At 38.6% G+C, this 14,378-nt stretch overlaps 1 protein-coding gene across 2 annotated transcripts in view; it reads right to left on the bottom strand.

Moving 5' to 3' along the window:
* mboat1 (membrane bound O-acyltransferase domain containing 1) overlaps positions 1-9,745 on the bottom strand; it is a 46,635-nt gene extending 36,890 nt beyond the window's left edge. The window contains exons 1-2 of one of the 2 annotated variants that reach the window (XM_067449421.1): positions 9,624-9,729; positions 9,467-9,577 (exon numbers count right to left, since the gene is read on the bottom strand). In XM_067449421.1, coding sequence (XP_067305522.1) covers positions 9,467-9,535 — 69 coding nt within the window. In that variant the 5' untranslated portion in view covers positions 9,536-9,577; positions 9,624-9,729. Of the gene's footprint in view, positions 1-9,466 lie in introns of both variants that reach the window. The other variant, XM_067449420.1, reaches the window with a different exon arrangement.
* Positions 9,746-14,378: the final 4,633 nt, after the last annotated feature.

The raw sequence follows: 14,378 nt of genomic DNA, 5'->3' as shown, positions 1-14,378 counted from the left end.
AACCAGTCTAACCAATACTTACCAATAGTGCTAAACCAGTCTAACCAATGGTGCTTAACCAGTCTAACCAATACTACACAATAGTGCTAAACCAGTGTAACCAATACTTACCAATAGTGCTAAACCAGTCTAACCAATTGTGCTTAACCAGTCTAACCAATACTACACAATAGTGCTGAACCAGTCTAACTAATGCTCACCAATACTGTTAAACCAGTCTAACCAATATTAACCAATAGTGCTAAACCAGTCTAACCAATACTTACCAATACTGCTAAACCAGTCTAACCATTACTACCCAATAGTGCTGAACCAGCATAACCAATACTAACCAATGGTGCTTAACCAGTCTAACCAATACTACACAATAGTGCTGAACCAGCATAACCAATACTAACCAAAATTGCTGAACCAGTCTAGCCAATACTAACCAAAAATTCTGAACCAACATCAACAATATTAAACAATAGTGCTGAAACAGTCTAACCAATATTAACCAGTAGTGCTGAACCAATCTAACCAATACTATTCAAAATTGCTGAACCTGTCTAACCAGTACTAACCAGTAATGCTGAACCAGCATAACCAATACTAACCAATAGTGCTGAACCAGTCTAACCAATACTAACCAAAAGTGCTAAACCAGCATAACCAATACTAACCAATAGAAATGAACCTGTCTTTCCTGTAGCTCAATGAGTAGAGCATGGCGCTAGCAACGCCAAGTTCATGGGTTTGATTCCCAGGGAAAGCAAGAATTGACACAAAAAAAAGTCAAGATAAAATGTGTATTTTGAATGCAATGTAAGTCGCTTTGGATAAAAGTGTCTGCCAAATGCATAAATGTAAATGTAAATGTAACCAATACTACCCAAAAGTGCTGAACCAGTCTAACCAATACTAACCAATAGTGCTGAACCCGCATAACCAATACTACCCAATAGTGCTGAACCAGTCTAACCAATACTACCCAATAGTGCTGAACCAGTCTAACCAATACTAACCAATAGTGCTGAACCAGCATAACCAATACTACCCAATAGTGCTGAACCAGTCTAACCAATACTACCCAATAGTGCTGAACCAGTCTAACCAATACTAACGAATAGTGCTGAACCAGTCTAACCAATACTAACCAATAGTGCTGAACCAGCATAACCAATACTAGCCAAAAGTGCTGAACCAGTCTAACCATTATTAGCTAAAAGTGCTGAACCAGTCTAACCAATAATAGCCAATATTGCTGAATCGGTCAAACCAATACTAACCAATAGTGCTGAACCAGCATAACCAATACTATCCAATAGTGCTGAACCAGTCTAACAAATACTTGCCAGTAATGTTGAACCAGTCTAACCAATACTAACCAATAGTGCTAAACCAGTCTAACCAATACAACCCAATAGTGCTAAACCAGTCTAACCAATATTTACCAATACTGCTAAACCAGTCTAACCAACACTAACCAATTGTGCTTAACCAGTCTAATCTTTACTACCCAATAGTGCTGAACCAGCATAACCAATACTAACCAATGGTGCTTAACCAGTCTAATCAATACTACACAATATTGCTGAACCAGCATAAACAATACTAACCAAAAACGCGGAACCAGCATAACCAATACTAACTAATGGTGCTTAACCAGTCTAACCAATACTACCCAATAGTGCTGAACCAGTCTAACCAATACTAACCAATACTGCTGAAACAGTCAAACCAATACTACCCAATAGTGCTGAACCAGTCTAACCAATACTAACCAATAGTGCTGAACCAGCATAACCAATACTAAACAATAGTGTTGAACCAGTCTAACCAATATTAGCCAAAAGTGCTGAACCAGTCTAACCAATAATAGCCAAAATTGCTGAATCGGTCAAACCAATACTAACCAATAGTGCTGAACCAGCAAAACCAATACTACCCAATAGTGCTGAACCAGTCTAACAAATACTTGCCAGTAATGTTGAACCAGTCTAACCTATACTAACCAATAGTGCTGAAACAGTCAAACCAATACTAACCAATAGTGCTGAACCAGCATAACCAATACTACCCAATAGTGCTGAACCAGTCTAACCAATACTAACCAATAGTGCTGAACCAGCATAACCAATACTAAACAATAGTGTTGAACCAGTCTAACCAATATTAGCCAAAAGTGCTGAACCAGTCTAACCAATAATAGCCAAAATTGCTGAATCGGTCAAACCAATACTAACCAATAGTGCTGAACCAGCATAACCAATACTAACCAATAGTGCTGAACCAGTCAAACAAATAATGCCCAATATTGCTGATCCAGTCTAACCAATACTACCCAATAGAGCTAAACCAGTCTAACCAACACTAACCAATAGTGCTGAACCAGCATAACCAATACTAACCAAAAGTACTGAACCGGTCTAACAATACTAACCAATAGTGCTGAACCAACATAACCAATACCAGCCAATAGTGCTGAACCAGTCTAACCAATACTAACAATAGTGCTGAACCAGTCTAACCAATACTAACGAATAGTGCTGAACCAGTCTAACCAATACTAACCAATAGTGCTGAACCAGTCTAACAAATTCTACCCAATAGTGCTGGACCAGTCTAACCAATACTACCCAATAGTGCTGAACCAGTCTAACCAATAATACCCAATTGTGCTGAACCAGTCTAACCAATACTAAACAATAGTGCTGGACCGGTCTAACCTATAGTGCTGAACCAGCATAACCAATACTAACTAATAGTGCTGAACCAGAATAACCAATACCAGCCAATAGTGCTGAACCAGCCTAACCAATACTAACAATAGTGCTGAACCAGTCTAACAAATTCTACCCAATAGTGCTGGACCAGTCTAACCAATACTACCCAATAGTGCTGAACCAGTCTAACCAATAATACCCAATTGTGCTGAACCAGTCTAACCAATACTAAACAATAGTGCTGGACCGGTCTAACCAATGGTGCTGAACCAGCATAACCAATACTAACTAATAGTGCTGAACCAGAATAACCAATACCAGCCAATAGTGCTGAACCAGCCTAACCAATACTAACCAATAGTGCTGAACCAGTCTAACCAATACTACCCAAAAGTACTGAACCAGTCTAACAATACTAACCAATAGTGCTGAACAAGCATAACCAATACCAGCCAATAGTGCTGAACCAGTCTAACCAATACTATCAAATAGTGATGAACCAGTCTAACCAATACTAACCAATAGTGCTGAACCAGTATAACCAATACTAAACAATAGTGCTGAACCAGCATAACCAATACTAACCAATAGTGCTGAACCAGTCTAACCAATACTATCAAATAGTGATGAACCAGTCTAACCAATACTAACCAATAGTGCTGAACCAGTATAACCAATACTAAACAATAGTGCTGAACCAGCATAACCAATACTACCCAATAGTGCTGAACCAGCCTAACCAATACTACCCAATAGTGCTGAACCAGTCTAACCAATACTACCCAATAGTGCTGAACCAGTCTAACTAATACTACCCAATAGTGCTGAACCAGTCTAACCAATACTACCCAATATTTTGCTGAACCAGCATAACTAATACTACCCAATAGTGCTAAACCAGTCTAACCAATACTATCCAATATTGCTGAACCAGTCTAACCAATACTACCCAATAGGGCTGAACCAGCCTAACCAATACTAAACAATAGTGCTGAACCAGTCTAATCAATACTACCCAAAAGTACTGAACCAGTCTAACCAATACTACCCAATAGTGCTGAACAAGCATATCCAATACCAGCCAATAGTGCTGAACCAGTCTAACCAATACTAACCAATAGTGCTGAAACAGCATAACCAATACTACCCAATAGTGCTGAACCAGTCTAACCAATACTATCAAATAGTGCTGAACCAGTCTAACCAATACTACCCAATAGTGCTGAACCAGTCTAACCAATACCAACCAATAGTGCTGAACCAGCCTAACCAATACTACCCAATAATGCCGAACCAGCCTAACCAATACTACCCAACAATGCTTAACCAGCCTAACCAATACTACCCAAAAGTGCCGAACCAGTCTAACCAATACTACCCTATAGTGCTGAACCAGTCTAACTATTACTACCCAATAGTGCCGAACTAGTCTAACCAATTCTACCCAAGATTGCTGAACCCGTCTAACCAATACTACCCAATATTTTGCTGAACCAGCATAACTAATACTACCCAATAGTGCTAAACCAGTCTATCCAATATTATCCAATATTGCTGAATCAGTCTAACCAATACTACCCAATAGGGCTGAACCAGTCTAACCAATACTACCAATAGTGCTAAACCAGTCTACCAATACTACCCAATAGTGCTAAACCAGTCTAACCAATACTACCCAATAGGGCTGAACCAGTCTACCAATACTACCAATAGTGCTAAACCAGTCTATCCAATACTACCCAATAGTGCTGAACCAGTCTAACTAATAATACCCAATAGTACTAAACCAGGTCTAACCAATACTACCCAATAGGGCTGAACCAGTCTACCAATACTACCAATAGTGCTAAACCAGTCTATCCAATACTATCCAATATTGCTGAATCAGTCTAACCAATACTACCCAATAGGGCTGAACCAGTCTAACCAATACTACCAATAGTGCTAAACCAGTCTACCAATACTACCCAATAGTGCTAAACCAGTCTAACCAATACTACCCAATAGGGCTGAACCAGTCTACCAATACTACCAATAGTGCTAAACCAGTCTATCCAATACTACCCAATAGTGCTGAACCAGTCTAACTAATAATACCCAATAGTGCTAAACCAGTCTAACCAATACTACCCAATAGGGCTGAACCAGTCTACCAATACTACCAATAGTGCTAAACCAATCTATCCAATACTACCCAATAGTGCTGAACCAGTCTAACTAATAATACCCAATAGTGCTAAACCAGGTCTAACCAATACTACCCAAGATTGCTGAACCAGGTCTAACCAATACTACCCAATATTTTGCTGAACCAGCATAACTAATACTACCCAATAATGCTAAACCAGTCTATCCAATACTATCCAATATTGCTGAATCAGTCTAACCAATACTACCCAATAGGGCTGAACCAGTCTACCAATACTACCAATAGTGCTAAACCAGTCTACCAATACTACCCAATAGTGCTAAACCAATCTAACCAATACTACCCAATATTTTGCTGAATCAGTCTAACCAATACTACCCAATAGGGCTGAACCAGTCTACCAATACTACCAATAGTGCTAAACCAGTCTAACCAATACTACCAATAGTGCTAAACCAGTCTACCAATACTACCCAATAATGCTAAACCAGTCTAACCAATACCAGCCAATAGTGCTGAACCAGTCTAACCAATACTACCCAATATTTTGCTGAACCAGTCTAACTAATACTACCCAATAGTGCTAAACCAGTCTAACTAATACTACCCAATATTTTGCTGAACCAGTCTAACCAATACTACCCAAGATTGCTAAACAAATCTAACCAATACCAGCCAATAGTGCTGAACCAGTCTAACCAATACTACCCAATAGTGCTGAACCAGCCTAACCAATACTACCCAATAGTGCTAAACCAGTCTAACCAATACTACCCAATAGTGCTGAACCAGTCTAACCAATACCAACCAATAGTGCTGAACCAGCCTAACCAATACTACCCAATAACGCTGAACCAGCCTAACCAAAAGTGCTGAACCAGTCTAACCAATACTACCCAATAGTGCTGAACCAGTCTAACTAATACTACCCAATAGTGCCGAACTAGTCTAACCAATACTACCCAAGATTGCTGAACCCGTCTAACCAATACTACCCAATATTTTACTGAACCAGTCTAACCAATACTACCCAATAGTGCTAAACCAGTCTAACCAATACTACCAATAGTGCTAAACCAGTCTACCAATACTACCAATAGTGCTAAACCAGTCTGTCCAATACTACCCAATAGTGCTGAACCAGTCTAACTAATAATACCCAAGATTGCTGAACCAGGTCTAACCAATACTACTCAATATTTTGCTGAACCAGCATAACTAATACTACCCAATAGTGCTAAACCGGTCTATCCAATACTATCCAATAGGGCTGAACCAGTCTACCAATACTACCAATAGTGCTAAACCAGTCTACCAATACTACCCAATAGTGCTAAACCAATCTAACCAATACTACCCAATATTTTGCTGAATCAGTCTAACCAATACTACCCAATAGGGCTGAACCAGTCTACCAATACTACCAATAGTGCTAAACCAGTCTACCAATACTACCAATAGTGCTAAACCAATCTAACCAATACTACCCAATATTTTGCTGAATCAGTCTAACCAATACTACCCAATAGGGCTGAACCAGTCTACCAATACTACCAATAGTGCTAAACCAGTCTACCAATACTACCCAATAGTGCTAAACCAATCTAACCAATACTACCCAATATTTTGCTGAATCAGTCTAACCAATACTACCCAATAGGGCTGAACCAGTCTACCAATACTACCAATAGTGCTAAACCAGTCTACCAATACTACAATAGTGCTAAACCAGTCTACCAATACTACCCAATAATGCTAAACCAGTCTAACCAATACCAGCCAATAGTGCTGAACCAGTCTAACCAATACTACCCAATATTTTGCTGAACCAGTCTAACTAATACTACCCAATAGTGCTGAACCAGTCTAACCAATACTACCCAATATTTTGCTGAACCAGTCTAACCAATACTACCCAAGATTGCTGAACAAATCTAACCAATAACAGCCAATAGTGCTGAACCAGTCTAACCAATACTACCCAATAGTGCTAAACCAGTCTAACCAATACTACCCAATAGTGCTAAACCAGTCTAACCAATACTACCCAATATTTTGCTGAACCAGCATAACCAATACTACCCAAGTGCTGAACCAGTCTAACCAATACTAGCCAATAGTGCTAAACCAGTGTAACCAATACTACCCAATAGAGCTAAACCAGTCTAACCAATACTACCCAATAGAGCTAAACCAGTCTAACCAATACTAGCCAATAGTGCTGAACCAGTCTAACCAATACTACCCAATATTTTGCTGAACCAGCATAACCAATACTACCCAAGTGCTGAACCAGTCTAACTAATACTACCCAATAGTGCTAAACCAGTCTAACCAATTATACCCAATAGAGCTAAACCAGTCTAACCAATACTACCCAATAGAGCTAAACCAGTCTAACCAATACTAGCCAATAGTGCTGAACCAGTCTAACCAATACTAGCCAATAGTGCTGAACCAGTCTAACCAATACTAACGAATAGTGCTTAACCAGTCTAACCAATACTACCCAATAATGCTGAACCAGCCTAACCAATACTACCCAATAGTGCTGAACCAGCCTAACCAATACTACCCAATAGAGCTAAACCAGTCTAACCAATACTAGCCAATAGTGCTGAACCAGTCTAACCAATACTACCCAATAATGCTGAACCAGCCTAACCAATACTACCCAATAGTGCTGAACCAGTCTAACCAATACTACCCAATAGAGCTAAACCAGTCTAACCAATACTAGCCAATAGTGCTGAACCAGTCTAACCAATACTAGCCAATAGTGCTGAACCAGTCTAACCAATACTAGTCAATAGTGCTGAACCAGTCTAACCAATACTAGCCAATAGTGCTGAACCAGTCTAACCAATACTAGCCAATAGTGCTGAACCAGTCTAACCAATACTAACGAATAGTGCTGAACCAGTCTAACCAATACTAGCCAATAGTGCTGAACCAGTCTAACCAATACTAGCCAATAGTGCTGAACCAGTCTAACAATACTAACCAATAGTGCTGAACCAGTCTAACCAATACTAGCCAATAGTGCTGAACCAGTCTAACCAATACTAGCCAATAGTGCTGAACCAGTCTAACCAATACTACCCAATAGTGCTGAACCAGTCTAACCAATACTAACCAATAGTGCTGAACCAGTCCAACCAATACTAGCCAATAGTGCTGAACCAGTCTAACCAATACTACCCAATAGTGCTGAACCAGCATAACCAATACTAACCAATAGTGCTGAACCAGTCTAACCAATACTAACCAATAGTGCTGAACCAGTCCAACCAATACTAGCCAATAGTGCTGAACCAGTCTAACCAATACTACCCAATAGTGCTGAACCAGTCTAACCAATACTAACCAATAGTGCTGAACCAGTCCAACCAATACTAGCCAATAGTGCTGAACCAGTCTAACCAATACTACCCAATAGTGCTGAACCAGCATAACCAATACTAACCAATAGTGCTGAACCAGTCTAACCAATACTAACCAATAGTGCTGAACCAGTCCAACCAATACTACCCAATAGTGCTGAACCAGCATAACCAATACTAACCAATAGTGCTGAACCAGTCTAACCAATACTAACCAATAGTGCTGAACCAGTCCAACCAATACTAGCCAATAGTGCTGAACCAGTCTAACCAATACCAGCCAATAGTGCTGAACCAGTCTAACCAATACTAACCAATAGTGCTGAACCAGTCCAACCAATACTACCCAATAGTGCTGAACCAGTCTAACCAATACTAACCAATAGTGCTGAACCAGTCTAACCAATACTACCCAATAGTGCTGAACCAGTCTAACCAATACTAGCCAATAGTGCTAAACCAGTCTAACCAATATTAGCCATTCCATATAAATTCCATATAATTTAATGAAGTTTTACCTAAGTTGGAGAAACCTCTAGCTTATTCTCCAAAAAAAGATAATTAAATGTTACTTTGATTTTTATTTAGCCTATTGACATTGACATGTCTTATTAAGTTATTAAATATTAAAAAATAAATATTATTTCTCTCTTTAAGCACAGTACATAGAATATTACTTCCATATTAAAGAGACTAATAAAGTCTATATTTGATTTCTGTATTGTCTGTTTTTATCTGTTATTGTAGGGCACATTGATCAACAGTCTGTTTTAATAGAGCCGGATAAATGAATTAAATCACTGAACTGAACTGGCAAGTCTCTTGTTTAAAACATTATAAGTTGTATGCTGTACATTGTTTCAAAGCAGATTTACAGACAAATATTGCAGTATAATGTGGAATTCAATAGTTCATCATTGAACAGCTCTATTAAAAGCTTCATATTTAAATTATGCTTCAAAATGTTTGTAATTGTCTCCCCAGCAACCCGGACAAAGGCGAGTGTTGCTAATGAAAACCCCAGAATGTGCTAGCTTTGGAGAGAGAAAGAAAACTTGAGAAACCAGTTCTCATACAGCCTGACTATCTGTCTTGAGCTGAGTTAACTAGTACAATATTACAAACGTTTTATAGTCTACTTGTTACTGGTCAGGCAAAGAGCACACGTAATGGTTGTTAACCTCACCCAAAAGTGTTCCCAACAGTGGGAAGTGTTCTGACAGGCTTACCTGATCCAAAGGCACGCCGACCCGGTCGCTGACCGGACTCAACCAGGTGCACCCAGTGGTTTTATCCATTCTGCATGGTGTGTGTGTGTGTGTGTGTGTGTGTGTGTGTGTGTGTGTGTGTGTGTGTGTGTGTGTGTGTGTGTGTGTGTGTGTGTGTCCGTATATCACCTCACAAACACCGCGTAGCCGCACATCACGGCTGAGAGAGAGTATGTGAACTCCAGAAGATGAAAACGCGAGCAGAAGCGAACCGAGAATGAAGAGAAGGCGGCGTGCTGGAGCTGTCAGTCAGCTGTGCGTGTGTGTGTGTGTGTGTGTGTGTGTGTGTGTGTGTGTGTGTGTGTGTGTGTGTGTGTGTGTGTGTGTGTGTGTGTGTGTGTGTGTGTGTGTGTGTGTGTGTGTGTGTGTGTGTGTGTGTGTGTGTGTGTGTGTGTGTGTGTCCGTATATCACCTCACAAACACCGCGTAGCCGCACATCACGGCTGAGAGAGAGTATGTGAACTCCAGAAGATGAAAACGCGAGCAGAAGCGAACCGAGAATGAAGAGAAGGCGGCGTGCTGGAGCTGTCAGTCAGCTGTGCGTGTGTGTGTGTGTGTGTGTGTGTGTGTGTGTGTGTGTGTGTGGGCTCGTTTGAGGTGCACTGAAGCAGGCGAGACTCTGAGCGAGTCCAGACGGGATCGTGTGATTCACACTCCGCCGCTTTGCTGAAATATACAATCTAAATGATGATGCTTTTATTTAAAAAAAGATTCATGATGATTAAGACACAGTGTGGCATTCCCATTTTTTTACGAAATAATAAAGACAATAATATGCTGCAATCCAGGATTAGCGATCCAAAGGAAATCCTATGATGTGATTTTATAGCAAGATCTCGAACCTTCACCGAAACAACACACAGGTGTCAGAAGAGGAAATCTCGCCCTCTGCCTGTCGAGCTCTGGTACTATCATCTCTACCACTGCACTGGAGACATTACCATACAATTAAAAGGAAAAGAAGGGGGTAAAACAATGACAACTCAACCAGTAAGAAAAATATGATCAGAATTATTTAAAAAAAAAAAAAAAAAAACGTTCTTATTACTACTACCAAAAAAAATAAAAATAAATCTAACAATTCTTAAATCAAGATGCATTTACTAGATCAGTAAAACGACATAAGATATTTTTTCTTGTTTTGTTGAAAATAAAATCTAAATGAAGAGAGTTTTTGCTTAAACTGGCAAAATGATCTGCCAATGGGGTGAGAAAAATAATCAGATTTCTGATTGGGACGGAAACAAGAAACAAGATTTCAATTTCAACACTATTTTAATTCTGCTTGGGACTAAATTGGCCCACTTTTATAAAAGTAAAGGTTTAAGTGTAGGCTACTATAAGTGTAAAAGTAGTAAACTTTAAGTGCAACTGCGTTTCTTACTTGTTCTGTATCTGTACAACAAGTGAACTTATAAGTATATTAGTTTACTATTTTAATAATAGTAAACAGGTTTGAGTTTATGAAAGCAGTGGCGGCGTTTCACAGAAACATAGAGTAGGCCTAGGGCATGAGTCCTCTTTATAATGCCAATACAACAACGGCATTCCCAAATAATCACATTATATCTAAACAACATGTGGACAAAAAAGGAACTTAATAACAATCCAAAATCAATGCAAATACAGAAAACGCCCGAAAAGCCCAAACCACGTGAGAAAAATGATCCTTTCCATGTTAATGAGGGTTTTTGTACTAACCAGCCGCAGCGATTCTACCTAATAAACATGTTTTATGTGTGTGCTGTTGTGTCTGGAACAACAAGTGCAGATTATGTGCTTTATTTAATGAAAAAATATCATTTCAATGAGTTTGAATATAATTGTTGTGACAATAATAACATAACAAACAAGGACAATGGATAAGCAAACAAGTAAAAAAATATTTAAAAAAGTTTCTGCTTCAGGCTGTTTCAGACGCGGTGTGTATTTTCAATCATGCTAAAATGGTGAAAGATTTGGGACTTTGATATTGTACTCAGATAAGTAAGAGGATGTGTAACAGCGCCCCCTACCGTATAAGAGGAAGAACACGGATGGCTGGATAGATCTGCACTAAACTCTGAACTAGCCTAGATACGCAGAATTAGGAACATCTGTTTTCTTTATAAATCAATATTGTCAACAGTGTAAATTTATAAGACAGAATGCAAAACTAGGTGAAAAAAATATTTAACAGGCTGCTCAATCAAAAGAGTAAACACAACTACAAGCAAAGGATACTTAGAATACTTAATACAATATCAATTCCCCAAATCTCACACCAAAAGTCAGTTTCAAAGACTTTGATATTGAACTGGTGGTTGAGAGATCCAAACATGCAATGGTTTGTGAACTGTATTGTAATTCGTTAGGTTTGTAAGATGGGCATGGGCAATATCCACAGTGGATTATTCCTCTTCTTTCTCTCTTAGACTCGGTGTAATACAGATGAACTGTAAATCATGTTCTCTCTCTTCCTCGAATTAATTTGTCGCTGTTCTATTATATAAAATAAGCCTCAGGCTATAATCTGGCATATTTACATTTGTATTAATGTTCATTAATATGCATTGCTCCCCCTTTCTTTCATAAATAAATAAATAAATAAATAAATAAATAAATAAATAAATAAATAAATAAATACTTTTAAGCAGAGGCGGACAGTACTGCTGTATTTTTACTTTCCGAGTAGTGTTATTTTTCAGGTATATGTACTTTATCGGTGTTCTCCTTTGGGAAACTTTTACTTCGCAACATTTCAAAACATAATATTGTAATTTTTACTGCACTGTGTTTCATATTAAATATCATTTAATACTTAATTGCATAAAAAATGTAGTGCTGTATACTTTTACTCAAGTAAAAGTAATTAAAATTTTACTCGAGTGTAAGTAAGAAAGTACTATCTGTTTAATGTCCTTGCCACTGTCGCCTTTGGCTTGGCTTGCTCAGTTGGGGACGATTAAAGTTATTCAACTAAATATACAAATACAATGTATGAATTAGGTCTTATTTAATTCTATAAACTATAATACTGATCTGCCAGCATAACATCACTGTTTCCTCCAGAACGACTGTACAGCCCAATCTAATTCTGCTGCAGTATTGTCCTGTTTAACACTGAAGCTGCTCTGACACAATCGGCGCTGGAGAAGAGCGATAGAAATAAAGATGATTGATTGATTGATTAATGTAATTAAGAGTTAAAGGTAAAAAAAAAAAAACGTATTTATGGAATGTAGTGCAGTAAAAAGTATGACATTTTATATTCATTTAAATGAGCCCTGGCTTCAGTCCAATAGAAAGCAGTCCATTGCCACTCATCTCAACAACAAAAAAAATCATTAAAAAAAAAAATTATATATATATATATCTCATTTGCATCTATAATCTCTGGGCAGGATGATGCAATCACAATATCACAAATTACAATATCAAATCACATTTAAAAAAATCCAAATGAATGATCACATGACTGATTTTTCTTAATCTATATTGTAGGTGCAGATCTAAAGGTGCTGAATGATGTACACGCTCTAATAAGACCAGCCGCTGACCTCTCTAACGGATGCCCGGCGTTCCCCAGAGTCGATGCCGCAAGATCAGTTATAATAAAAAATAAAAACTGTCAATCCTTTATCATTTTTGATAATCACAATCATGATAATTCCTTGTTTTGTCTAAAACTTTCACAGCTGGATTATAATGTGTATTTTAATGTTGTAACACTTATTTGACTGAACTTTATAGCAATTATGCCAGACTGGGAAAATATTCCCTGAAAAGCCACATCCAAAGAGATGAATGTTATCTCATCATGGACTGATGACTTTCAACCCTGTTCTTCTAGTCTTTAGGTGTTTTATTTATTGTGATGCTTTTTCTTTCACTGGTTTGTTATAAGGCAAAATTAGTAAATAAAGCTAGAAAAGGTTTTGCCTGAGCGGTTAAAGGCTCTTGTTCATTTACAAAGGGTTCAACTGATCGGACTATAAAACAATGATGGATTATATCCGAGTGGAACTAGTGTCATAACTGATGAACTTTACACAGTTATTGAACAGGTTTCAATCAAAACTAAACCGACTTCAGCTGTACATTGACATGATTATCACTGTTATGTCAGGTTATGGCCAGGTGGGGGGGCTGGAGATTAAGCGGTTGGGAAGGAACAACACAGGAGAGATATAAAGAGATGCCGTCTGGTGGTCTAGAAGTTGGAGAGGTTTAATGGTGTGGAGAGTGAGAATGGGGGACCTGTGGAGCAAGAGAGAGCGAGTCCTGAGAGATAAAAACAAGCTGGCGGCAAACTAAAAGCACACAGCATGGACCACATATTTACTATCAGACCATTCGACTTCAAGCCAAGCTCGTGGCCCACAACGATTAAAAGGTTTGAACGCTTCAGAACTGTGTCTGGATTGAAAGAAAAATGTGCATACGGGGTGAATTCTCTCATCTAGACAATGGGTGAGAAGGCTGACAATATTCTGAGCTCACTGCAGTCGACAGAAGAGGAAGAAAATCACCTGGACGGACACTCTCTAGGAGTGCATAATGTAGTTTTTGAATGAGCCAAGTTTAATAAAAGATGTCAAGAAGTGCGAATATAGCATCTTATGTGAGGAAATGATCTTCAATAAGCTTGTTGTCGGCATACGTGATGCTAAATTGTCTGAAAAACTGCAGCTCAACCCAAATTTGCGGTCAGCTGATATTCTGCGGTCAGCTGATATTCTCCAGGACAGATGTCTCAAGACAGTAAGGCCCCGTTTACACTCCATGGCTCAAGTGGCCAATTCCGATTATTCCCTCTCATGTGGCACAGATCGGTTATGACATGTTAACGTGTAAGAAGAAGAGAAAAAAAATAAAAAAATTAATCTGATAT

The sequence above is a fragment of the Pseudorasbora parva genome, chromosome 7 (genome assembly GCF_024679245.1).
Source record: "Pseudorasbora parva isolate DD20220531a chromosome 7, ASM2467924v1, whole genome shotgun sequence".
NCBI lineage: Eukaryota > Metazoa > Chordata > Actinopteri > Cypriniformes > Gobionidae > Pseudorasbora > Pseudorasbora parva.
The sequence above is the reverse complement of the archived record's forward strand: the minus strand, read 5'-3'. Positions and strand labels throughout refer to the sequence as shown.